Genomic DNA, 27,105 nt, shown 5'->3' with positions numbered 1-27,105 from the left:
CACTGGGAGTGTGTATGGTAGGAAAAGAGCAGCTCTAAATTTTTTAAATACTTATTTATTCCTGTTAATACAAACTAGAAACTCTCAAAATCAGCCTTACTGTTGTAACCCTTAACCCCAAGTGATTCTTTTTTAAACTGATCAAGATTCTGTGGGCCACATAAAAAAGTGGATTATTTGTTGTTGCTTATTTTAGGTGTGGAACTGACACTGCAGCCATGAGAGATTTTTAGAAAATATCTTAACCACCTTAAAGTATTATTATGATTACAATGTCTGTAATTTTATTTAAAGTGCTATAAACTGCCTACAGAAAGCAGTGATGATCATTGTTGCTTCAGGTGGGGAAAAAATGGTAGGCTACTTATGACATTATGCTGGAAAAAGTCTTTCTTCTTTCCCTCTGGCAGGAAGGTGAAGGCTATTAATCTGTTGCCCACAGGTCCTCTTTTTAAGAGCAATTTTTAAATCAACTAACCAAAAGGGAGATTATTTGTTAGGTAGATTCTAGATGAATATCAAATTGTCTATGTGAATGGCCAATTTCAGGTCGTAAGTGCTTTTAGCAAGGAGATATATATCAAGTCTGGTTCTGGCAAGAATAATCTATACCAGAAGTGTAGTGGCCTGGTTATGGGCAATGTCTGTTAAAACCATATCTCCTGATGCCAAACCTCGTTCTGGAATGCCCCTATGTGCCTTCAGCACAGAAGACTTCTGAAGCATGAGTTGCAGGTTCCGAGAAAACCAAGAATAAGGCACAAAAGTTTTATCCTGTGGTTTTTCTCACAATCATGGATATTTGTTTTTTGCCCGGGTTCAATTTGAGGCCAAAGAAGTCTCATTGATATTACCATTTCAGTACTTATTACGGATGAGTTATGCCAGCAAGGGATATGTTGAGCTAGGAATATACTATTTATCAAATACTCTATCTGAGTACTTGCATGGCTCCATCACCATAGTATCTGAGCACTGGTACTATGTGTCTTTAAATGTCACAAATACTTAACCTGTTGGAGGTTACCTTGTTTATTGACCAGATAAGAAGGATTTTATAATGTTCGAACATTTTTGGAATGATTTCTGGACATTCAAAATAAGAACTGATGATGCCCACCAAAATGGTCAGAGCTGTTTGTTAGGAGGTAAGCAAGAAAACCACCTGACCTGTCAGAAGCTTCTTAGAGTCCTTCTCAGGTTTAAAGACCCCACTTGGTTAATTTAGCTTCTGAAGGTGATTGAGGCACAGTGTGAAAATGCACTTCAGTAAAATAATGAATTCAGTGTTAGTGAAAGGTGCTGGCTTGACCTCCCTGGGGACTTTGTTCTCTTTTCTTTAGCAACAAAATGGGTACAGCATGGCAGCAGAAGTACAAGCTTCCCTGTACTATTTTCCCAAATGGTCCTAGAAAGTCTATTTGTAGTAGCGAGAGTAATTCAGTCTCCATTCCCCATTCAGTACTTGCCAACAAAGGTGTCAGTTAATGCCAATTGTGGTGGTGTGTTTTTGTGATATGAACTGGTGTCCATGTGGACTGATCATCAAACATTGAGTAGTTGTTTTAGGATTATATATCTGGGCACATTTCATAACAGCAGTTTTTAGGACTTGTCTGCTGTTTAAAATCTGATAAAATACTTTTCTTTTCACAATGGAGCTCTAATATCTGTTTGTGCAAACTAGTTTATATTCTTTAAGTGTTTTACATTTAAATGCTCTTACTTTAGTCAATAAAAAATGATGTAAATGATACAGGCATTTTCATGTACGATTATTACATTAATTATAATTCCAAAGCTTTTTGAGTGATAATTTAAAAAAAATCAGTACCCTTGAGCTTTGCATCTCATCAGTCTGCCAACATTAACAAAACAAGTTTAATGAGAGTTTAACTTAAATGAAAAAAATTGTGGCAGGATTTGGATTCTCTGCTGGAGAAGAAACGATCACCCAAAAAAGTGAAGAAATGTCTCTCGGCATCTCAGGGAAAATCTCCAGTGAGCAGCGAGATGTTTCCAGCCAGAGAGCAGATTGCATCTCCAAAAAAAGAGAAGAAACCACCCATCTCAAAGGAGCGACTTGGACAAGAACAGAAAAAACCTTCAGTAGCTAGGAAACTCCTGACTGGTATGTGCTCTGAATACTTAATTAAAAGGATTTCATTGGTTAATTTATAAGCCGCATAGTGATCAGAAATGACATGTATAATAATGTTTTTGTCTGAGGAGCAGAATGGCCCATTCATGGTACAAGAGTGTCTTCTTGCTCATGGTGTGCTTGCCAGAACCCTGCAGCTTTGGTACACAATTCCTTCAATGCTTCACATGAAATGACAGCTTGTTGCCATAAGAGGGGTTCTCCAGCTTCATGTACCAACTTAAACCTCATTATTTAACTTATTTTAAAAATATCTTTGCCATACTGTTTTTAACTTTTTTATTTTTGCTTTGGAGCACAGTTGGATTTTCTTCTAAAGAGACCCTCCAATGTCTATATTGCAGTATATATCCGAGGTGATTCTCTATTAGTTGATTCTAATGATGTATATAAAATACATCTAACTATCTACATAGCTATTTATGAAATACATTCTAGTGGAATATAAGATTACCCACTGTTGGGGAATCTGCACCATAGATGCAGCAATGTGTGTACACAGTTGGATTGAATGAAAGGTGGTGTCAAAGCTTTAGCTCAGAATTTCCTTGGTTTTGTGTAGGCTTTTGTGCTTTTGAGAGCGAGACAAAAAACCCAAGAACCTCTCTCTTAATTCTAGGCTGTTTTCCCCTCGCACAGTAACTTTATGCTTTTCCTTCCTCCCTAGTTTCAAGGCAAGAGAAGAAGCATTAGCTTATGGGTAGAACAGGGGACTGGCAAGCTGGAGTTCTGAGTTTTATTTCTGTCTTTGCCGCTGGTTTACTGTGTGACCTTGGGGTAATCATTTAACCTCTCTCTATACAGGCTTCATAACACTTTCCTTCTCTATTGTGAAGTTTAATTAAACCAGTTTGATACATCCTGAAAGCAGTCCAAACTATAACATTAGTATAATTATATGTAGTGTCTTCCTCAAAGGGTTGTTTCTTAGAGTAGCATATTCTAACTTCCTTTCCTTTCTTACTGAGAGTATAATCTGTGCGAGGATCTTGTTTTTCATGAATTTAAAGAGAGCGCATGTCCCTAGTTATCTACTGAATTTCATGTCTCCTGCTGCTAGTAGTGTTTGTTGTCTTTTTCTAGTCCTCAAGTGGCCTTGAATACCAAGAATCTTTCAAGCATATAAACTGCTTACTGAAGCAGAGCAGAGAACCAGCTTGTGTATTGTTTGGCAAAGGAAATGTTTGGAGTTTACCAGAGTGGTGGTGGTGGTTTATTTGTAGTGCAGTAGTACTTAGGAGTCACAGTCATGGACCGGGACTCCATTGTGCTAGTCTCAGTTCTGTCTTTGTACAGAAAGATAGTCCCTGCTCCAAAGAGCTTCCAATCTAAGGTTTATTTTTAATTATTTATGTAGATGAAGATCAACATACTGCAAATATTCCATTGGCACAGAAGCTAAGCAGTCATGCTGATTTATCAGATCAAGAATTCCAGCAAGAGCATGACCCACACACCTCAGACAGATATGCAGTTTTAAAAACAAGTCAGGATGCATTGATGAGAGCTGGAGCTGTGAAAAAAGCCCCTGTGCTTGAAAGTGGACCTTTGAGGAAGAAAGGTGTATTATTACCTGCCAAACAGGTACAAATGTGACACTTAAAATAATGTACCCTTTCCTCTTCTCTTAAGGGAGCTTTAAGTGAATATAAGGTACTGTTAAAGGGACACCATCAACATGAAACCAAGTAACTTTCAAAAACTAAGTTAAAAGCGGCTTCAGACTCTACATCTGCCTCTGAATGTCCCTATCAGATTTTGTGTCTTTATAACCACATGTTCCTGTTTTTAAAAATAGTTTTTTCTGTCCTCGGTTGCATTGTGAAAGCCCCATGGATGTAGAAAAAGCTAACTATCTACAAAGTATTATCAAATGCTTTCAGTAAATGCATTGGGGAAAAACAGAGAATTCTGTTTCATGTTGGCAATAGTAATAGGTATACATTGTCATACAGAAGTATGGTTGTCTTTTTTTTTCAGTCAGTGGTGTCCCATTAGCATCCTTAATAAATGTAGTTAATATGGAGTGATGGAGGAAAGGGAAGGGCTTTAACATTTGCCTTTGAGGTAGGTACATTCAATTAAAGCCAACTGCTTTCAGCTGCACTAGTGTAAAGTTCCATTCATTTCAGGGGGAATGGAGAACACTTGGCACGTTTCAGGAGGAAGCCGGTTGGAGTCCCTGGGAGGCTTTCTGTTGATTTCTGTGTCCATTGGATCAGGTCCTAAATGCTCTACCCTCACTCCAAACACTGAAAAAATGACCCGATTACTCCACTGGACCTGGATGGCCATTCCTGAGTCTGAGTGTTCTGCATTTCCTTGCTGCTTGGTTCTTTCTGCTCTTGTGATCACTTAAAAAAACATACCACTAAAAAAGCAGCATTACCACCAGTTGGAAATAAATTGCATAACTGGAAATGACATTTAACAATTCTGCAGAAAATTAGCGTGCAAGTAAGTGTTTGTATGGTATTGGATTTGTACTGCTGTTTTTCAACTTGGACTTAAAGTTGAAATATTTCATCCCATGACATTAATGATGTATTTATTAAAATAATTATTTGTAATTATATAACCACTTACTTGTGTTTTAGTAAATGCCATTTGCAACCAGCAGATGGCCTCCTTGGTGCAAGGAAACTCATTCATTCTTTTTGCATGTTACTGACATTTCCTTCTTTAAAAACATTCTAAAATGCCCCAAAATTGAAAATAGATATTTTTGGATGCATTTATGGATGGATTTTTTTCTCACTCACCTCAGCCTGAAAAATCAGGAGATTTGGTGTAATTACATATATTTGTTCTTACTATATTAATATCAGTGCGGCCTGTGAGCAGCTAAGTTAAGCATTTTAATAATTCATAACACGGTGACTCAGTCCATGTGTTTCAACCAGACGTCAGGATAGTTCATACCTGTGAGCGTAAAATAGCTTTCAGAAATTACCCACTGTAGAACAATTGTCTAGTTTCTTAGCCTAGTACATATAAACTTGGCAGTGTTTTAGCTATGCCACTCCCTTCGGCAGAAGTCCTAATAAATCTCTAAATAGCTCTACTCATGAGCAGGCTCAGTACTACAAATATCCCATATGTAAAAAGCCCTTACTCATGTGAATACTGCCACTGAAAACAATTGGATTGTTTGCATGAGTAAGGGATGCAGGATTAGGGCCCACACTCTATTTGGGTGCATTCATATTCTCATTAAAGTCAGTATTAAAACCTCCATTGACTTCAGCTCTGCAGAATCAGTCCCTTAGACCTGACTCTAAGACAGAAATTCTGATCCACTGTGCGGAATATGTATTTTTAAAAGTCTGAACATCTTTTGAATGTTAATATGTCTTCAAGGGAATCCGTAAGCTTTCAAGATCGAGACCTGTGCAGCCTCAGGCAAAACATGCCCGGTTTCAAGAGACCACTGTAGCTTTCAGGCTAAAAGAGAGCAAACCACTTGTTAAGGAGAGTAGACTACCTTGGGTACCTCCAAATCCTACATCGCCACCTGCTTCACCTAAACGGTACGTTAACATTCAAGTGGGACAGGCATTTTATATTTGTAAGGTACAACTATATTTGTAATGACAACTAAATATTGACAAATTTTATAAGTGTTTGTATACAGATACTAGAAGTCTAAATGCTAAAATGGCTGAATTTCAGTGCCTGGTATTAAATGAGGATATTGATATAATAGGCATCACAGAAACTTGCTGGAACAATGATAATCAATGGGACACAGAAATAGCAGGGTACTAAATATATAGGAATGACAGATTAAGTTGTGCTGGTGGGGGAATGGCACTAAAAGTGAAAGAAAGCATAGAGTCCAAATATAGGAAAAATCTTAAAATGACTCAAACTGTACCATAGAATCTCTACGGATAGAAATTCCATGCTTGAACAATAAGAATATAGCAGCGGGAATATACTTTCAACTACCTGACCGGGATGATGATTGTGAAATACTCAGGGAGATTAGAGGGGCTACAAAAACAGAAAACCGGTAATAATGGGCTATTTCAGATATCCCTATGTGGATTGGGCACATGTCACTGTAGGATGGTATGCAGCGTTGGAAATTTCTAGGCACCATTTAATGGCTGCGTCTTGGAGCAGCTAGCTTTGGAATCTACAAGGTGAGAATCAATTCTGGATTTCATCCTAAATGGAGCACAGTGTCTGGTCCAAAAGGTGAATATAACTGGAGTGCTCAGTAATAGTGACCATAATGTAATTAAATATAACATCCTTGTGGGGCGGATATGTCCCAGAAACCTACCATAGTAGCATTTAACTTCAAAAAGGGGAACTATACAAAAATGAGGAAGCTAGTTAAATGGAAATTAAAAAGAACAGTCATGAATGAAATGCCTGCAAGCTTCATGGAAACTATTAAAAAAAACCATAATAGAGGCTCAAACTAATAGTATATCCCAAATAAAACAAAAACAGTAAGCGGTCCAAAAAAATGCCCCCCACGGCTAAACAATAAAGTAAAAGAGGCAGCTAGAGGCAAAAAGACATCCTTTACAATTTGGAAGTCAAATGTTCGTGAAGAAAATGCAAGGAGCATAAACTGCCAAGTGAAGTGTAAAAATATAATTAGGAAGACCAAAAAAGAATTTGAAGAGCAACTAGCCAAAGGCACAAAAACTAACAGTAAATATTTAAGTACATCAGAAGCAGGAAGCCTGTCAAGCAGTCAGTACGGCCACTGGATGACTGAGCTGCTAAAAAAACACACAAGACAAGACCGTTGTGAAGAAGCTAAATGAATTCTTGGTATTAGTCTTCACCCCAGAGGATCTGAGGGAGATCTCTACACCTGAGCCATTCTTTTTAGGTGACAGATCTAAGGAACAGTCCCAGATTGAGATGTCAGTAGAGGAGGTTTTGGAATAAATTGATTAATTAAACAGTAATAAGACACCAGGACCAGATGATATTCTCCCAAGAGTTCTGAAGGAACTCCGATATGAAATTGTAGAACTACTAACAGTGGTATATAACCTATCACTGAAATCAGCCTTTCTATCAGAGGACTGGACAATAGCTAATGTAATGACAATTTTTTTTAAAAAAAAAAAGCTCCAAAGGCCATACTTGCAATTGTAGATCGGTAAATCTAACTTCAGTACCAGGCAGATTGATTGAAACGATGGTAAAGATCAGAATGATCAGATACATAGATGAACACAATGTGTTGGGGGGGGCGGGGGGAAGAGTCAAAACAGCTTTTGTAAAGGGAAATCATGCCTCCCCAATCTACTACAATTTTCTGAAGGGGGTCAAGGAACATGTGGACAAGGGTGATCCAGTGGATATAGTGTACTTGGACTTTCATAAAGCTTTTGACAAGGTTCCTCATCAGAGTCATAAGCAAACTAAGCAGTCATGGGATAAGAGGGAAGGTCCTCTCATGGATCAATAATTGAATACAAGATAGGAAACAACCTGTTACTGCCAGAAGCAGGGACTGAACAACAAGGAATGGATCACTCGAAATAGCCCTGTTCTGTTCATTCCCTCTGAAGCATCTGGCCCCAGTCCCTATTGGAAGACAGGATACTGGGCCAGATGGATCATTGGTTTGACCCAATATGGCCATTCTCATGTTCTTACACATTACAGATTAACAAGCAATGTTTGTTGATTCATTGCAGGGTCCAGGAATAAATGCTTGAATAATTGATTTGGTATAGAAAACATTTTTTTTAAATGCATGTTTTAAATAGTCGTCATATTTTTAATTGATATAAATTATTTGAAGTTTAATTTAGAATTTGATAGAATGAATATGAGATAAGCTTTTGAAAAGTCGATCCTAACGTGGCAGGGCAAGTTCTGTTACAACTTAAATTTGAGTCTTTGAATTTATTTCTCTTTTCTACTGTTTAAAAAATGTTAGCTAGACTTCTGTGAACAAGTGATAGCTACAACACATTAAAGTAACTAGGACCCTGATCCTGCAGTGGGTTCCATGTGGGCGTAACTCTGCTTCTGCATGGAGCCCATTGCAGGCCCTATGTTGAGAAAAGGGAAGAAATTCAAGGCTAATGTTACCAGACTTCTCATGTTAATGTTCATTTTTTTTAACTCAGGTCCCGGTCTTGCAAACTCTTTCACACATGCTTAAATTTGAGAGCATGCCTCCACCCCTTCACTTCAGTGGGGTTACTGATGTGAGTAAACTGAAATGTGTGCAAGTTCTTGCAGGACTGAGGCCTAACTGAGTCAGGTTTTGGTATAATAATTTTGCCTGCTATGAACAGACATCTTTCTTGTTAGGAAAGTGGGAAAGGGATCATATATATATAAGAAATAAAATTTTCCTCATTCACAGTGCTCCTTGGGGATACATGAATGCTAGTCCCAAAGCTTCCAGCAGAGAACAGTCAGCTTTGCAGAAAGAGGGAACTGAAGAAGGACGATTAGGAGCCATTGAAAAAGAAGCTCTCAGGTTGGCCTTGGATATCCTTTATCCAGAAATGCAAACAATAATATATTATTTTTCTAAATATATCTTTTCTTAATTACATTTTGAGGGTAAAACAGTTAACGCTTTTTAGTCAGGCAAAAACTGAATTAAGGCCACTTCTTCATACAAAGGGCTAAACCACACCACTTTTTTAAACCGTCCTATGGGAACCACGGAGTCATCATCTTGTGAGGGAATAGGAGGAGTCTCTCCACTCTCTTTCTCCCGCCATTCCAGGAAGGAATCAAGTTAGGCTTGCAGCTCACTCCCTACCTGCCTGATTGGCGGTAAAGGGCCTTACACTCTCATTCGCTCTCCTTTGAGCCCCTCCCAGCTGTCAGGAGATTCTTCATTTTTCTCCTCCTCTTCTCCCACAGGATGGAGGGAACCTGGTAATTCCTACACAGCACCTCCAGTAGTGGCCCCACTCTGAGGACTGCTCAACGATTGGCACAAGGCTCACTTCCCCTGAGTACAGGGATACAGAGATGGAATATATGGGCCAAAAATGTCAACATAACTCAGTAATTGTTCAACATTAAACAGTGTTAAATAAGGTCCAGAGTTTGGCGAACAGAGACCTCAGCCTGCTTAGTATCATGGCATAAACACCATTAATCATCCTTTTAAACTTTTATTAAGTATAAAGAAAAGAAGGAAAAATAGTTAAAGCATATGAAATGTAAAATAGTAAGTAAGGTTTTCACTTTAGCAACATCTCTTGTTCCCTTTCCTTAACTGGAGAGATTTTAAAAGAAAAAGAGCCCTCTTGTTTGACAGTCTCTTTGATGATGTCAAAGATGGTAATAATTATACTTTTGGGGAAAACCGAAGATGCTAATTGAGATGGGCTGGAGCTGTCGTCATTGCTGCTGTTAAAGTCTGATCAAACACCATTGGTGTTTGGGATTCTGCTGGAGCTAGCAGAGGTGGTGATGTCATCTGGGTCCCTCTCTGGTCCTGTCTGATCAGGACATCACTTGGGATTAGGACAAAGAGGGTCTGGTGATCCAGGAGAAGGTGGGGTGGCAGTCATAATGGTGAAGCTTGCTCCAGCAGCCTCAATCTGTTCTTCCATCTTTTCCCCAAAAAGGGAGTGATGCATTGAATAGCTTGTCCACTCATTATTTCATTGGCCAATTAGGCCTAATATTTGACACACCAATATTGATTGATTAATTTCCGGATCCAGATTTTCTTGTTTACCAAGCATGATCTTAACACAGTCCTTGAGTTACCTCAGTACACCTTCTTGTTTGGACTGATTCAGTTTTTCTGCCTCTTTTGTACCTTTTCCCATCAACATTTGTTATAGATTATTGTGACATCTTATGAACTTTCACATACTTTTTACAGTTGAGCTCACAATTAGAGTAAATTTGTAGGCCTAATTATCAGAACATAACGCTCTTTATGAAACAATTCGATCTAGGATCGGATGCTTGTTCATAAAATCAGTTACAAAGTTTAAGGATATAGAAAAAAAGAAAAGAAAAAGGTGCTTGGTTATAATTTAAGGTTTGAAAATTCCTTATCACAAAATTGAGACTTGCAAATCTTACTTGATCAGATATTGCAAAAGTTACAGTTAAACCTTTCAGATATTGACATAGCTTAAGAATTTACAACTCTTTTCATTTGTAGCTAAAAGAAAACTTCAAATGCAGCAGTTTTAAGTTGTTTCTAAGATGTTTAGAAACAACCCATTTCTTATCTCTTCTTTGGCTGTGGGCCCAGAATGGGTAAGCATGGCAAAACTCACCCCCTCTTTTGCCACTTACACAATTAAAGCTGTTCATTTACACAAACCATGAAAATTTTATGCACTAGTGGTTAAGCTTACTTACTCGGGGGGGGGGAACTTCAGCCCTGATGGCATTCTTACCCAGGTGTGTTGCCTCCTTTAAAAAGAAGCAACAAAGTTATGTTGTTTTGGAGCCACTTTTGCGTTCCTGAGACGTTTGCAACACGCAAAGGCGTTAAATTCACAGGCATTTTTAGTCTGACAGAAGTTGCCCACCTGTTTTACTCTTGATATTTGTGAGGACAACATTGGCATTATGGCAACTTAACCCATCTGGGAGTCTAACCTGCAACACTAGCACAGTGCTGTCTTAAATGCAGAGAACAACAACAAAAATCATTGACATCAAAAACAAAACCACCAGAAAACTGCAAAAACAACAAAGGAAAAACACTTCATAAACAAAACAACGGGGAAAAACACTGCAAAAACATAAAACAACAACAAAAATCACAAAGTTTGGTGTTGCAGCAGCCCTTTGTTCTGTTGGTTTGAAATTAAATTCATAGTCAATGCAGTAGCAGCCCTGAATTAAGCTAGCATTTTGTGAACAAGAGGGTTATCCAAGATGTTATTTCGGTAAATGTCTTAACCTTCAACAATTTAAAACACTTAATTTTACCTCTTTTTTTTGCTTTTTCTTAAATACCTTTTCATTAAATCAGCAAAATGATTACCAATCACACAAACTGCAAACCTCAAAATAAAAGAATAAAAAGAAACCAAAAGCATTTGTTAAAAAGATGATTAAACAATTAATGACTTAAAAATACAGAGATTAATTGTTTTGAAGCTAAAATATTAATAGTTTGCTTTTCATGCTTACCTCAAACAAGCTCAACACATTTAAGAATTAAAAAAAAAAACGTTTATTTTAAACTAACTTTGAAATCGTGTGTTTGCCAAGATGCAAGTTTCAGAGCATGTATTAACCCTTTAGGCTCCACATTGCAGTGCCAAAAATGTTGTATTAGATGGAATATATGGGCCCAAAGTGGGTTTTTTTAAATAAAACCCAGTCACAGTCCAACATTAAACAGTGTTAAACAAGGTTTGGGGTTTGGCATACAGAGATCGCAGCTTGCTTAGTACCATGGTGCAAACACCATTAAACATCCTTTAAATTTTAAATAAGCATGGAAGAAATCCAAACTGGGTTTTGCAATTAACATACCAACTAGGTTAAAGTAATCTTGAATATGTGAATTTAGCCCACCACAATAAGGAAATTAAGATCAAGATTTTCAAATATGCCTAATGATTTTTTTGGTTGCCCAATATGAGACACCTTAAAGGATTTTCAGGGGGCAGGTATTCAGCAGTTTCTGACATTGTCTGCTTTTAAGGGGACTCAACTTTGGCTCTCAACAGTTGAGGCCCCCAAAATCACTTGTCCCTTTTGAAAATCTTGGCCTAAGGATTAAAATTTCTAATCTGTTCTTAACATACCTAGTTGGTGCAAGATGTGTCAGAATCTTCTGTACCATGTCTACTATAATATTTAATGAAAAGAGTGCGTTAGGAAAGCTGAGGAATTACAGGGACAAAAGAAGGCCCGTCATTATGTATTTGAAAGTAATAATAATACCTATCACTTTCATGCCATCTCTGGAACTTATTGTTCCACAAATATTAATTGATTAAGGCTCTTAACAGTGCTGTGAGGTACGTAAATGTTGTTATCCATCTTTTAGGGTGGACCAAAGCCACAACAGAGGTCATACGCTGTCAATGTTAGAGCAGGGTTTAGAATCCAGGTTTCTCAACTTCCACATCTGTGCTGTGTCCACTAAACAACTCTGCCTCTGAAACAAAGTTTCACTTAAAGATGTTCTGGGAGACAGAACAAAGATTTTCCTTGCCTTAAACTTAACATATTTAACTTCTCATTGTTGATTCTTTGTGGAGGTTTTCATTTACCTTGAATTTACATCATTTCATTAGATAGTCTATGCAAACATGCATTTTATTTTCTTAACTTCTGTCTTGCTGTTTTATTTCTGAAGACTAGCTTGGCTTGATGCAGAAACTTCAAGAAGAACGAAGGAACTAACGGAATTTAGCAGAGAAGAAATGGAGAAAATACAAAAATTGAGGTAATTATCCAGTTTAAAGGTGTCATGCAAGAAGCAAATTTGGTAGCAGATCTCTCATGTGGCCCTGTTTTCTTAAAGTGGGTTTATGTTCTTTTGTCACATCAGATTTTCACTAAAATGCATCATCACTTTTGTTTGTTTGTTTAAATAGGTTAGAAGGTGCTTCTCCTACACAGCTGGCAGACAAGGTGGAGAAAGCAGTTCGGGAGCGTTTGGAACCTCTCTTGGATAAAGCACAGGTAGTGCAATCAAAGCTTATGCTGACATTTTGAAGAGTCTCTTAGATTTAGAAAACATTTGTTATGGGGAAAGCAAATGGCAGGTCGCCTTAATTTGATTAGCGAAAAACGTGCAAAATTTTTCACCCAGTCCAAACAGTTTTAGACATTCATTTGCAGAATATTTTTCTTCTCAGTGTGGTCCTTGACTATTGGAATATATTTGCCATATCTGCAGTAAATTAATGTTTTTTCTGTTATCTTGTGGCCAAGCAGATAAACGGGAACATGGTTTTGAATAACTATGAGCATTCCATGTTAAATATTACTGGTATTGATCAGAGTATATTAGGAATTCATGTTATAGCTTTCCTTAATAACATAATTAATTTGTGCTAATACGATATAAAAAGAATTTTATAAACATTAACGTATTTCTGTTTCATTAGAAAGTCAATCTTTCTTTGGAAACAAACACTCATTTGAAGGATTCTTCGTTTATAAACAAACTGTCATCCCAGGCTGCTGAAAAAGTATGTTCTGTTTGGATATAATGGAGTAAAGCTATTCAAAATGCATGATGATGTTTTCTCTTGTACATGACATGAAAAGGATAGGACATTAGATTTGATTTCCTAAACTGTAGCTTATGCCAATGGAAACTAAATAGAATGACCTCTTTTAATTAGGGTGTTGATTATACAAACGTTTTTTTTCCGTTGACGAGCTATCATGTTTTAAATATAGAAAGTGTGAATTCATTAAACATGGAGAAAATGGATATTAAGTGTTTTTTAAAAAAGCAAAATCATTTTCAGAAAATTAGTATATAAGACTATTATCGACATCCTTTCTATGTATAGTATCTGATCCAAAATATTTCACGCTCTAAGGAAACATTAGAAAAAGTAATTGAGATATAGAACGGTATAGCTAGGAAAATAGCCCTGTTAGAGCAAAGTTATCCAACTAAATGGTCACGCTAAGAAGATATAATTGAGATTTACTTTGGCTCTGATCCTACAAACACACACGAGTAAAGCTAAGCATGTCTGTAAGTGTTTGCATGATTGTGTGTTAGTTCTAGTTCTGTGGATTCCTACAGGATCTCTGAATTTGGGGAGTGAGTGGATCAACTGTCTTAAATTTGAGGGCCTGATCCTTCAGCATGCTGACCTTCCTCAATTTGCATTGGCTTGCGTGATACATTTTTATAGTGTCCTGTACATGCTGAATTAATTTTACTAGCTCGGCTTACTGTCTGTGTGAAAGAAAAGTATTAAGAATGTAATTAGATTTGCATTAAAGGAAGCAGTTGAAAGAAATGACAGCCCATTTATCAAAGCTAATAACTGCTTTTAGAAATTTGAATTATAGACATACATTTGAACTGGCTTCCTCTGTGTATGTGTATATAAATAAAAATAAATGTTTGTTTTGGGGTTTTTGTATCTATAGGCTGCATCCAATGCAGATATGCTGAGTGAGAAGTTATTGGATGATCTTTTGGAAGATACAGCTCAGGAACTCTGGAATATTGAGCAACACAAGAAGATGCAAGCTGAGGCTGTAGCCATGCATGACAGTCCTAGTCTGGAAACAATGCTGCAAAGAATGGAAGAAATCGAAGTAAGCAAATGTCTAAGTGCTAGTTGTTTGCAACATTGTCACCTTGTGCATCTGTCCATACCTTACAACCTGAGCCGGTACATTCTTTTTTTTTTTTTTTTAAGCAAGGTCTTACTGGGTCAGAACTTGGACGAAAGGTCTTGAAGGAGTGTCTACATGTAACAGAAAGTAGAACTGTTGATTCTATATGTGACGCTTTCCCTCTGAGTCCATACTGGACCAGTGATCAAGGAATAAGAGTAAGGATAGTCCAGTGATTAAGGGGCTAACTTTGGAGTTGGAAGACATGGGTTTCCTGCTCCATCACACTTCGTGTGTTTCTGTGTCTCAGTTCCTCATCTGCACAATGACCGTAATTGTGAGGTCTCAGATACTACAGATATAGGGGCTATCTTAACTACATAAGCGAGAGAAAGTCCAAGAATGGTGCTAGTGCTGCTCCCTGAGGTGTCTCCTTTAGAATGAGATGAGTTATTGAAGTCAATGGAACTGCTCTTCTGAGTAACTGCTCACCAATGAGAGTAAGGGGTTTACAAGATGTTCCATAGTGTGTAAGCTAAACTGCTGTATCTCCAAGTTATGGTCAATTTCACATAGCAAGAAAGTAGAAATGAGACTGGAACCAGAAGCTACTCAAAGCAATTGAAGATGAATATCTGTAAAAATAGCTACATTAAAAGTACAGCTACATTGCAAGTAAAGGTAAGGGGACTTACAGACTGGCCATAGGCCCTGATCCTGCAAATACTTATGCACTTGGTAAAATTTATTGCTGTGAGTAGCCCCATTGATTTCAGTGGGACTATTCATGGTATTAAATGTTTGTACATCCTATGGCTCAAATCCTACAATCTGCAATCAATCGACTTGCAGTGCTGTACTTCAATCAAGATATTTCCACGAAGATTATTTTTTCTGTCTCTATTATATTTAAGAAGGGTGTGGGGTGGGGTGGGGGGAGATTTATAACATGATCAAAATGGGTCATTGTTTGCCTTTCCATCAAGTTATCACCTAGTACAGTTGAACTGTAAATATCTGTTGGTTGATTAATTTTGTACATTTTAAAAAAAGAGATACCAAGATGTGGTTCGCAGGAGATTTAATCAGATTGTCTATGCTGATTCGGAGTTCTGGGCACAGGAAGAGAAAAGGGGTAAGTGTTTGGGCTTTTTTTTTTTTTTTTTTTTAATACAACTTATTTTTGCTGCAGTCTCTATCTTAAATGTTAACATCTCCTAACCAAAATTAGTAGATTGGATTTGATCATATTAATCAAATAGCACCCATTTGGACTTAAGTATGTTACAAACACTATATCAAAAGGAATGTTTACAAACTGTTGCTTTAAAAATTAATATCTGAAAGCAGGAGAGGCTAACTGAGAAGCTTGCAAGCTAAAGTACCAATCTTACAATTGGCTTTGTTTGAATGGATCTGATTGAAGTCACTGAAGCAGTGTTTCGATGCAAGAGTCTGCCAGTGCGATCCAGTTGCAGGACTAGGGCCTGAGTCTTAACAGGGGATGTTTGATGTTGATTTAAGTGAAGTTTGGTTTCTTCTTTCTTCCAGTTATTCTTTGACAAAAATATAATTGATTTTTTTTCTTCTTCTCAGTGTGGGTGAAACTTGCAATCTGCCACGCACAACATCTTAGGAAATAGGTTCCTCCAGTCCGCCCCCAACTCAGCAATAGTAACCACCACCTATGAGCTACAATAGCATGTGTTTTGCCTCAGGTCCTGGCCCTAACACTCTCTCCATTCCAGCCTAATTTGAACAAGAACAGAGCCCATCTCTCCAGTGTGTAAAAGGTGTGGAGATCCCTATTATACGATGGTTTCTCCAGGCACTCTTTCCCAACCCCTCCCACACTGTGTAACATTGTGCTAACATGGCATGGAAGATAAGAATTTACCCTGTTGTTATAACACATATCAGTTACGCTGGGTGGGCAGGGAGGAGGAGGAGGCGGCAGTGTGGGGATCAAAATAAGTCTGGTTAGCACTGCTCCACTATGGAGTCGTGATAATGACTTCATAATTGAGGTACTCTTTCCATTCTAAACCCTGGTTTTAACCCCCTTCTAATTTACTATATATATATATATATATATAGAAATATAGAAATATAAAACGTCTTGTATGTAGTCCCAAACCAGAGAGGTAAACGTTGGTTCTCAACATTTTTGTATATTCTGTGACCTCATCCCTTCTTTGTAAATGTGAATCTTGCAGAGTTTCCATTGGATCTCTCCAAAAATATAGGATATAGTGGATTTACTGACCACCTTCAACTTTATTTCCCTATTTGTCTTTTTTGACTTCTGCTTGCTTATTTCTAATTATTTTCACTTCTTTTCTATTGATCCATTTGTAACTGAGTCTGCCTCCCTTTTCTGAAGCTTAATTGGTGGATTTTCTTTTATTCTTTTGGCCTCCTTTTTCATACACCATTGCCAGAAAGGACAAGGGAAAAAATGAAAATAACATATAGATGCAAGTGTAAACACAAGGTTTTTTAAAAAGAATTAAAAAACACAGACCTGGATAAATCACTTTTTCTCTCTTCTTTCCTCTTTGCTAATCTGTTTCAGAATTCTCAATGATTCACACATTTCAAGGTCAGAAGGGACCATTATGACCCTCTAGTCTCACCTCATGCCAAACACAGGCCAAAGAACCTCACCCAATAATTTCTCCACCAAGCCATGACTGCTGAAGCGCTATAGCTCAGACAGGTCGAAAGAGATCCAGTCTTGATTTAAAGACTTCAAGTGATGGAGAATGAGTTCTCAGCACTCTGTTTTCTGTGATCCTCCAAGAAGGCAATCTGTCAAATGTTCAAGTTCACATTTTAGCTCAGACATTCTTAGTCATACTCCAAAAAGATCTAGTTTGCCTTCTCAAAGCATGCTTAACTTCTGAATGCGCCAACACTTGACTTTAGTCTTTCTGTAGTTTCAAACATTGGGGAGAAGAATGAGATCCTGACCCATGCCATATATTATGCAACGTGCTCTTTGAGTGGATGAACTTTATCTTGAACTTCTCTGAAGCCACCTACTTTGTGAACAAATACACCTCCTGGCTCTAATTTGGATTAGGGATTCTGATAGGGAAAGGAGTCCACTTCCGAGAGGGATACACACAAACTACAGTTGTTTAGTGTGATTTGTAGAATAACAGTTCTGTTGTTAGATCCATGTGTAACACCTCTTCATCCTCAGACTGAGCAATTACTAGAGCCACTTCATTAAACCTCTTTTGACACCTCTTGAAGACGCATCTGTTGCCATTGTGATTGAGAAATCAATTTCAAAGCCTGTAAATCCCCCTGCACTTTAGAAAACAAAGCCAAAACTGGAGAGAGAGAGTATTTTGTATGGGTTCGTTTGACCATGGATTAATTTATGCTGTTGCAAGGGAATCCAATTCCCTCTATATACCCTAGCAATAATCCTTCTCACTCCACTCCAGCATATAAAAATGTTATTTCTAGTAGTAGAAAAGTTCAGAGTTCACAGTCTGAGACTATATCTGTAAAACACGGCAAAACGCTCTCACTTGATTTATCTAACGATCCTTCCCCAGGAAGGAACAAATGAATATTTATTGTCAGATTGGCTCTTCTCCTCCCTCCTTTTTTAAAATAAATAAATAAATAAATCAAGCAATTTAAATGGCTCCGATTCCATAGATCTGTCAGGTATATATCATGTCCATGCAGCAGTGAACAAGACGATGCATTGGCTGTCAGTGTAGGTTTTCTGTCAATGCAAAGAACACTGTTAAATTAGTCATTAAGTGTACAGGTTTTTTGCCCCACTCATTCTTTCACATAAATCCAATGATGGAAAAGTTATAAAAACAATGGAGTTAGATTTGTTTAGGAAAAAGTCGAATTCTCAGTTCTTGTCCATAGATGGATCTATGGCAGGGGTAGGCAACCTATGGCACACATGCCAAAGGCAGCACGCGAGCTGATTTTCAGTGGCACTCATGCTGCCCGGGTCTTGGCCACTGGTCCGGGGGGCTCTGCATTTTAATTTAATTTTAAATGAAGCTTCTTAAACATTTTAAAAACCTAATTTACTTTACATACAACAATAGTTTAGTTATATATTATAGACTTATAGAAAGAGACCTTCTAAAAATGTTAAAATGTATGACTGGCACGTGAAACCTTAAATCAGAGTGAATAAATGAAGCCTCAGCACACCACTTCTGAAAGGTTGCCAACCCCTGATCTATGGTTTAACCCTGAATTGCTACATTTTCTTTACATCAGAGTATACTGTCCAATGTGCTTCTATCATGAGTTCTTAATCTTTCTTTAAAAAAAAAAAATCACCTCAAAGATTTTAATTGAACATTCACAAATATTTTCCTCCTTACTTCTCAGTAATAGAGTAAATATATATATATATATAATTGCCCAGACTGATACTGTACAGTAGAACTTCAGAGTTGCCAACACCTCGGGAATGGAGGTTGTTCGTAACTCTGAACAAAACATTATGGTTGTTCTTTCAAAAGTTTACAAATGATCATTGACTTAATACAGCTTTGAAACTTTACTATGCAGAAGAAAAATGCTGCTTTCCCTTTATTTTTTTTTAGTAGTTTACATTTAACACACTACTGTGCTGTATTTGCTCTTTTGTCTCTGCTGCCTGATTGCGTACTTCCAGTTCCAAATGAGGTGTGTGGTTGACTGCTCAGTTCGTAACTCTGAGGTTCTACTGTAGCTCTTCATATCAGAAGAGCTTTTTAACTGGGTGAAGAGAGAACCTGAGGGATGTTAGCAGGAAGCTGTTTGCTAAGGAAAGTTAGCTTTCCAGACAAACACTCCTACTATTTCCTACACATGTTGATCCTGGCTGTAGCTACTTGGCTGAGGCAAGTGGGGCAATAGGGAGGAATTTGGCTCGTGATTTCTCTCTCCACTTCTGTTTCAATATAGGGTCAGGTCTTCAGCTGGTGTAAGTCTGTTGAGTTATACCAATTTACACCAGCTAAGCACCTGACCATATAGGGGTTGATCCTGCACCAGTGGGAGATTTGCCCTTGAATTTTCTGGGAGGAAGCTTGGGCCCATAGTGTCTTCTTAGGAGCTATGCCATTTTACACCAGGTGAGGATGTGGGCCCAATTGTTTTAGTTTCATTTCTCCTCTCCATTTACTGCCAATCTCAATAGATTGGTTGCCAAGTAATGTAATGTTTCCTATCACCACTTTAGAAATACTCAATGAGTTGTACTAAAAGTGACATATTCTACAGTGCTCGCGTTTGAAACATTTGGTTCTTTTGAAAGTACCCCCTTAAATTTGTAGCTTAGAGGCTCATCATTGGTAACATTTTTCTTCATTTCTCCAAAGGACTTAACTTTGGAAGGGAGCTATGCTTACGGTGGGGACTTCTCTACATTGTTAGATTTTTCTCTCCCAAAGAAACATTTTTTTAATGTTGTTCTCTTCCTTCTAGAAAGAGAAAATGCATCAATAGAGAAAAGGCTTGTGTCTCCTCATCCAATCCAAATAACCAAATTGATAGGACACAAAGAGTCACAAGTGGATATTGTATTTGAAAGACCTTTTGATGGAAAGTGAGTAGAGAATTTGGTCATAAACTAAAATGCTCATGTGCTTTTACTGTGGAGATATATATATATGTTTTCCATTAAGAGTAAATGCCCCAGGGAGTGTTATTTAAAGAGGCTTTGTGGCTTTAGGTCATGTGGAAAAGGACATTAAAACCAAGAAGTTCTGGTTTATTGACTGTTTTTTGTGTTTCCAGTGCTATTGAAGAAGATGGGGAGGTGGAAGAGAAATTGGAGACTGGAAATGACATTTGGCAGCCCTTGACTCGCAATATATCTCAGCAGAAGGAGCGCTGCATTTTTCTCTCTGTTCCAAAGCGTATGCTCCAGAACATTCTTGATTATAACAATAGATATGAGCAGCACCTGAAACTTATTTCTCATGAGGCAGTAGGGCACTTCAATCCATGGCGCATTGCTGAGAGGTACATGAACTATTGATGTTTTTGATTTTGTGAGGTAAATGTGTCAGTTCCAGACCTGTCTTTCTGTCCGTACTTAGAAACACACAGGGGAAAAATGGGCAGTTTAAATTCTGAATTGAAAGCCAGAACACTTAAGACAGTAACTATTGCGTTGTTTCTTAATGATCCTTGATGCTTGTGGACCTTTAAAGTGTTCATAGAAAATTAAAGGGAGTGATAGCAGAATATCTTAGAAGAGCAATTATTTTTCATGTCTTTCTATAGCATACAGCAGTACCACAGAGCCAGCTCTGTCATCTGTGTGAAATATAGATTGGTTTAGACTATCTAAAGGAATCTAAGCCAGAGGGGTGTGTAATTCTGTTTCCACTTCACATCATTTTGTGAAAATCTGCTCTTATTGCTGTAGAAAACTGTATGTGGAAATTTACACCTTCTGCTTTCCTTATCCACTTCTGTCTTTATGCAAGTCCCAGTGGTAAGTGTGGAGAACCTGCTCTGGAGAGCCTTGATCCATTCAACTGAGACTATTTAACAACATGATTGTCTTTTGCCATTTAATTAAAAAGCAAACATTGCCTTGCTAGTTGTAAAAGAACAGCCAGGCCAATGATGGGTGGAAGGAAGGAACAAGCTTTTTATACATTTATTAATAAAAAGTCAATCAAGGTATTAAAAGTAGCAGAGAACACATTGGCAACCTTTAATTTTCACAAAGGAGGGGCTGGATGGTGCTGTTTTTGGAATAACAAGAGAAATACTTTAAAATGGCAGCTACCTTATTGTAAATTTCACTGAAGAAGAGATTCGAAAAAGGAAATATTTTGTAGAGTACATTGCTAGGTATATAAATAGTGTATGGCATAGCTGGGTCACCACTTAGTCCTCTGCAATGCAAACAAGAGGTAAAGTAATAAATAACTGACTATTTGCTGCTCATTCCTTAGCAAAGAAAAAATGTTTATTCATTCTCTCCATGTCTGCTAAATGAGGAGGGAGGTGGAGGCTGAAAGGTTACAGTATAAATAAAAAATAGCCATCCCACCAGCGAAGTTTGAATAAGCATTTTTGGTTTGCCAAGTAACAGATTCAGCAAGTAAACAATGTTATCTGTTATCATTTCCTAAGCGTGCCTCAATGAATGTCCAGCAAAAAGTTCTGCCATTTCTCCCCAGAATTTATTTTCAGTCTGTGAATGGCGTCATTCAAAAATCAACTACCAATAAGTCTGTGTTGTGATCAAGGCACCGCTCCAGCAAAGCACATAAACATGGGATTAACTTTCTAAGCATGTGTGTAGTCTCTATGGCCCTGATCCTACAGACACTTAAGCAAATGCTTCATAGTATTACCTCTACTAGTCCCATTGAAATCAACGGGCTTACTGTAGTAAAATTAAGCCTCAATACCAGTGTCTGCCGGATCAGTGCCTTTGATTTTAATAGGACCACTCACATGCTTAAAGTTCAGATATGCTTCTGTGCTTTGCTGGAATGGGGCCTATGTGAGCAAGAATTGAATGACCTTGGACTGGTCACTATAACCCGAGGCAGGTTAGAATGGACCGCTAAAACATCCCTGAGCATGTTTCAGCACTATCCTTATCAACTCCAATAGAGTGTTCATAATGGGCATTGGTGTGAGCCTCAGTAGCTCAAACACTGGCCCCTCTTCATGACTGGCAAAAGGACAAAATGAAAATGAGTCCTTCCTTCTTGCAGCTGAATTGCAGCTCTGCTTATGTATGTATTGTAATAGGATTTGAAATCAAACTAAAAATGTAATCCAATTCACAGCACTGTTTGGTGAATGTTTTACCATCAGAGGGCCCTATAAAACTTGTCAACCATTACATGTATCAGTAAACATTTAGAAGAAACCGCTTTGCTCTGTATTAGAGACACAGAAAAGTTAATTTTCTTAGTATTATTGCAGCAAACGTAAGACTCTGAGAAGGAGAAATTTTAAACAGGCCAGCAAAGACCTGAATTTCTCAAATGCTGAAACACTATGAAGTCTTCTGTTGACCTGAGTTAAAACCTCTGATCCCACTGCTCCCCTGTAAACATCCTTGCTTTCAGAAGGGGCTGATCCAATGACCATTAAAATCAGTGGGAGTCTTTCCATTGACTTGAATGCATCAGGTCCCGAGTATGTTAAATCTTTCTGTACAAAGCAGAATGTTTGCATCTAACATTTTTAAAAAGGAAAAAAATACACCAGTTAATGGAAGGTTGGTCACATTCCCCAATCCTCCATGCACACCATGTATTCACCTCTCTTTTATCAGAAAGCTGATAGATGCAAAAATTTCAGATGCTCCACAAAACTTAGGCGTAAACAGGATGGTTCTGTAGTACAAGAGTTTTCCCCATAGTAAATATATATAATAAGGTGGAAAGAAATACAAACATTTCTCTTTTGAGATCCGAGCATTGATATAAATGGACGAAATGATTGCTGCATATTTGGGTTCGTTTGTACAAACCCCAGATTCTATCCTTGGCTTTTAAACTTTCTTTTCTCTCCTTTAGCCTTGCAGAAGAACTGACAGAAGAAGCCTTATGTGATGTGGCAGCAGAGCTGCAGGATGTATGTGAGGATTATGCAGAAGTTGTGTTCACTTCTGAGTTCTTGCAGCCCACAGAGTAAACGCTTTTAAATCTGCCATCAGCTAATGGAATGTCAAATCCCAGCCTACCAAGCATATTGGGTGCTTAGGTTTTTTTTCAGTATCTTTTTTCTTACTGAGCACATGGAAGAACTTGCTCCATGTATGGATGAAATTCGGAAGGGATTCATCTTGGGGTTTTTAAAAATTATAATAAAGATGCTTTCCTTTTTAGATTTCAGTGTAATAAAGGTGCTGAAAAAATGTTTGACTATAAAAGAAGTAAACATTTAACAATAAAGTTTACATGTGTGTGCAGAGCCATTATCAATTCTTCTGTACATCTGTGATTAGTTCACTCTTGTGTGATCTAGTGGTACGAGTAAAGCACTGGAAGTTAACAGATCTGGGGACGGAACCCAGAACTCTCAGTGATTTGGGCAAGTCACTTAACCACTCCATGCCTTACTTTCCTCCTTTGTAATGCTCCTTATTTACCTCACCGGAGCGTTGTGGAGCTTAATCAATCAATTGTTCAGAATGCACTTTGAGCTCCTCTGAAAGGTGCGCTGGAAATACAAAGTATTATTTCATATGCGTCTAAAACCCAAATTGAAAATGCTGATGCGAAAGAGTAAATGCTGTTTGATTTGCCTTCAGTGTTTCCAGTATCACACAAGAAAGATGCTGTTTATTTTGTCTGACAACTGCATTAACATTCACAGTCTTGTTAGCTGGTTTTTGGACTAGATGCAATAATCCAGAAGGGTGATCCTCATGTCACAGCATTAAGTGGGTATTTTGAACAATAGCTAGAAATGGCTCAATTTATTTGCAAGAAAGCTTGTGCTGCTGTACTATTGCAACCCTCTTGAATATTTTAAAGCACTATGCATATCTGCATTAACATTTAACAGTCCATACAAACAAGACTTTTTTATTTTTTTAAGAAAAAAGTTATTGGTACAGGATTTTCTTCCGTTCCCCCCCCCCCCCTTTTTTAATACTAGCCTAAAACAATACCATTCATCTAACAGCAGCTCCATTTAAAGACCCAATCCTGCACTCTTTATTCACTTAAAATGCCCATTAAAGTCAATAAGAATTATGCGTAAACAAGGAATGCGGGATTCAGCTCCAAAATTGTGACATCAAACCATCTAGGGCATTCCAGCGTCTTCCTTACTTCTCATAGTTGTTCTTAGTGTTGTGGGGGTATGGTGTGTATGATATGTACCTGAATACTTTAGACTCAGTCGCAGGTTAGGGATGGAGTGTGAGACTTGTAAAATGTCCTTGCTTTTATTGATTTGTGTTGAGATGGTATTGCACAGAAGTGTGGCTTATCCCCATATTTTTATTGTGCAATAAAAATAAATAGAATAACCCACATTCCTGGCTCTTTTATATTGGGCTCATTTGTTAGTTTCAAATAATCAATGTCCTGTGTTGAGTTTTGGTAATATATGTCCGGAGGACAAACAACAAGAAAAAAGGGTATATGATAAAACTCATGGGCCAAAACATGTGAATGCTATTTACTGTGACAAATTCCTTTTGTGCAATAATGTTTAACCCATTATAGCATCATTTTCCAATATATCGAGATTTATATTTTTTGCAAGTCAAAACACATTTTTGTAAAAAATAAATAAAATAAACAAAAACCCAATCCCCAAAGTGTTTCTATTAAAGTATGTAATTTGTGTTTTGTGATTTGTTTTGATAACATTTATTTATATCAGTGTACTCTTTATTTGGTGGATTCTGTGTGTTTTTGTAATTTAAAACAAAATACAGCTAACTGGTACCTTTTTCAAAATGTATAGAGAGATTAATTTTAAAAAATTCTGGGTTCACGAAACCAGCAGTGTATATGTGCAACAGTATTTTCAAATATTTGAATTGTTTTCAAATAAACTCTATTGATTGAGGATTTTCTTTAATTTAGAATAATTTGGATCTAAATCTCATGTTGATTATAAATAATGAATGACCTGTTTGCATTCCCTGCTAAGAAAATGCTCTTCATTTCTGCCATCCTAATCTTTACAGTCAGAAAAAGAGATGCTAATAGAGGGCTGAATCATCACATTTATGGCCTTATACCACGTATAGGAAGAGCATTGTTACACTACCACTAGAGCGGCTTGGGCAGGAGATTGTGCCTCCAAGGCCAGTCTCCCTACTCCTCCCCCCCCGTTCCTGGGAAGGAGTATAGTAGTGGTAGGTCTATATCTGTTGTAACATCTTGGGGATGGGGAGCCGCCACCTGCACACCGAGGCTACTTCTCTTCTCCCACTGCTATCTATGAGGGGGGTTGCCAGCAGGGGTTTGAGAGAGTATCTTGTGCCACCCTTGTGGCTGGGCCACAATTTGGCCCTTACTAACTTACTAATCTGTCCAAAAGTAGCTTCATTTTCTCCCTGCATAAATTCCCACTAGGCTTTGTGACACTAACTGTATATTTAATCTGATGATGCTTCTGTGAGCTCTGATCCTGGGAGGAATAGTGTGCTGGCACCAGCGTGCTGCCTTCAACCTTGGACCCATACAGGAGTAAGGCCTTGAAAGGTAGCACCTTCCTGCCTTTCGTAATACAATACTGAGGGATGTTACCGTCCATGTCATTTTTATTAGTAAAGTGCCTTGCATGCTAACTACAGTATAGACTCAAGAGGCCCCTGCTGAGAAACACTTAATATAAGCCCCTCAACCTGTAGCCACTCTGCATGAGGAAATCCCATTGATGTAAGTGGGTCCTAAATGGACAACATATAGTTCCCAGTCCTGCAAAGACTTATGCATGTGCTTAACTTTATACCTGATGAGTAGCCCTATTGATGTCCAGGGGGCTATACACCCTACCTTTAAAGTTAAGCATGTGCGTAAGTCTGCAGGGGCAGGGCTAGAGACCGAATGCAGGCCAGAGCAGTGGCGCTAAGGATGTGTCTGAAGGGTTCTATTTAAAAAAAAAAAAAGTCACAGCACAGGCCTCCCCCTGACAGGGACTTTATTTAGAAGGAACAGGACTCAGGAAAGGGTTAATGAATCAGGGTCTTAATTAGAACAGCCTGGAGACACCTGGCAATGGGGGGATGGGGGGGCATAGGTCTTAATTGGGATTGCTGTGGTACACCTGAGGGGGTGTCTGTGAGGGCAGGCCTCAGACTACTGAGGAGTGAGAGTGCCAGCCCTGAAGCAGTGAGGCCTGATGGCGAGGGAGTCCCACAGCCAGCCCGGAAGCAGAGAGGCCCTGGTGGTAGGTGGCTGAGGCTCTGGGCTTAGTAGGAACCCTGAGGGAGGCTACACAACCTGAGGTGACACAAAAACCTGGAACAGAGCCTGAAAATGAGCCAGCACAGAGCTGAGACGTGCTGTGAGGAGCCTGAAATAAGGGACTGGGGCAGGGAGTAGGTCAGAGCGGGAAATATCTGAGCTACTATTGACTGAGTGGTCTATGTTGCAGGGATGCCAGGAACGAGGGCCCCACGTCAGTGCGACTGTGACTGTTGATTTATCTGTTTTGGATGTAGGAGTTCGATACCCTGAAGGGGGGGAACCACGGTGCATGACCTGCCTGGAGGGCTGGGTTGTCAGAAGAGGAAGGGGACTCCCGGACGTCCAGCAGGAGCAACGGAGAGGTAGAAATGCTGCTTAGTCATGCCTGGGTGCTAGGGGGTGCTCTCACCAGAGGGTTGACCCTTGACATATATTTATTTTGTTACTATGTGGTTGAGGGAGGACTCAGGTTTACAGGCCTGTCAGAGAAATGGGAGCATTAGAGGAGCGACTCGAAGAGGGAGAGGGGAGGTATGGCAGTAGGTTTGCCATCTCTGAGGTACAAGACAAACCCAAGAGATCCAGGATGATCCTGAGCCCATAAAACTGGACGGCTGGCAGTGTGGCCGGAGCCCCCTTACAGATTGCCTGGGACAGTTATCTCAAAAAAAGGGACAACCCTGGGGAAACCTGGACAGGTGGCAGCCCTCGGCAGAGGGGTGAGGGGGGTGTTTGCTAGCCGTCATATGGCTCGAAGTGAGCAAAGGGGCCACTCCTGAGAAACCT

General features: G+C 38.6%; 1 protein-coding gene across 5 annotated transcripts in view; it reads left to right on the top strand.

The window, feature by feature from the left end:
• Positions 1-24,421, top strand: part of KIAA0753 (KIAA0753 ortholog) — a 31,140-nt gene extending 6,719 nt beyond the window's left edge. For 3 of the 5 annotated variants that reach the window (XM_034752505.1, XM_034752504.1, XM_034752503.1), the window contains 12 exons: positions 1,921-2,131; positions 3,519-3,745; positions 5,522-5,691; positions 8,517-8,633; positions 12,462-12,551; positions 12,703-12,790; positions 13,219-13,302; positions 14,228-14,398; positions 15,473-15,554; positions 19,886-20,006; positions 20,198-20,425; positions 22,960-24,421. In XM_034752505.1, the coding sequence (XP_034608396.1) occupies positions 1,921-2,131; positions 3,519-3,745; positions 5,522-5,691; positions 8,517-8,633; positions 12,462-12,551; positions 12,703-12,790; positions 13,219-13,302; positions 14,228-14,398; positions 15,473-15,554; positions 19,886-20,006; positions 20,198-20,425; positions 22,960-23,077 (1,707 nt within the window). In that variant the 3' untranslated portion in view covers positions 23,078-24,421. The remainder of the gene's footprint in view (positions 1-1,920; positions 2,132-3,518; positions 3,746-5,521; positions 5,692-8,516; positions 8,634-12,461; positions 12,552-12,702; positions 12,791-13,218; positions 13,303-14,227; positions 14,399-15,472; positions 15,555-19,885; positions 20,007-20,197; positions 20,426-22,959) is intronic. The other 2 variants (XM_034752506.1, XM_034752507.1) reach the window with 2 other exon arrangements.
• The last annotated feature ends 2,684 nt before the right edge of the window (positions 24,422-27,105 follow it).

This window comes from Trachemys scripta, chromosome 18, assembly GCF_013100865.1.
Source record: "Trachemys scripta elegans isolate TJP31775 chromosome 18, CAS_Tse_1.0, whole genome shotgun sequence".
Taxonomy (NCBI): Eukaryota; Metazoa; Chordata; order Testudines; family Emydidae; genus Trachemys; species Trachemys scripta.
This window is presented reverse-complemented; position numbering and strand designations above follow the sequence as displayed.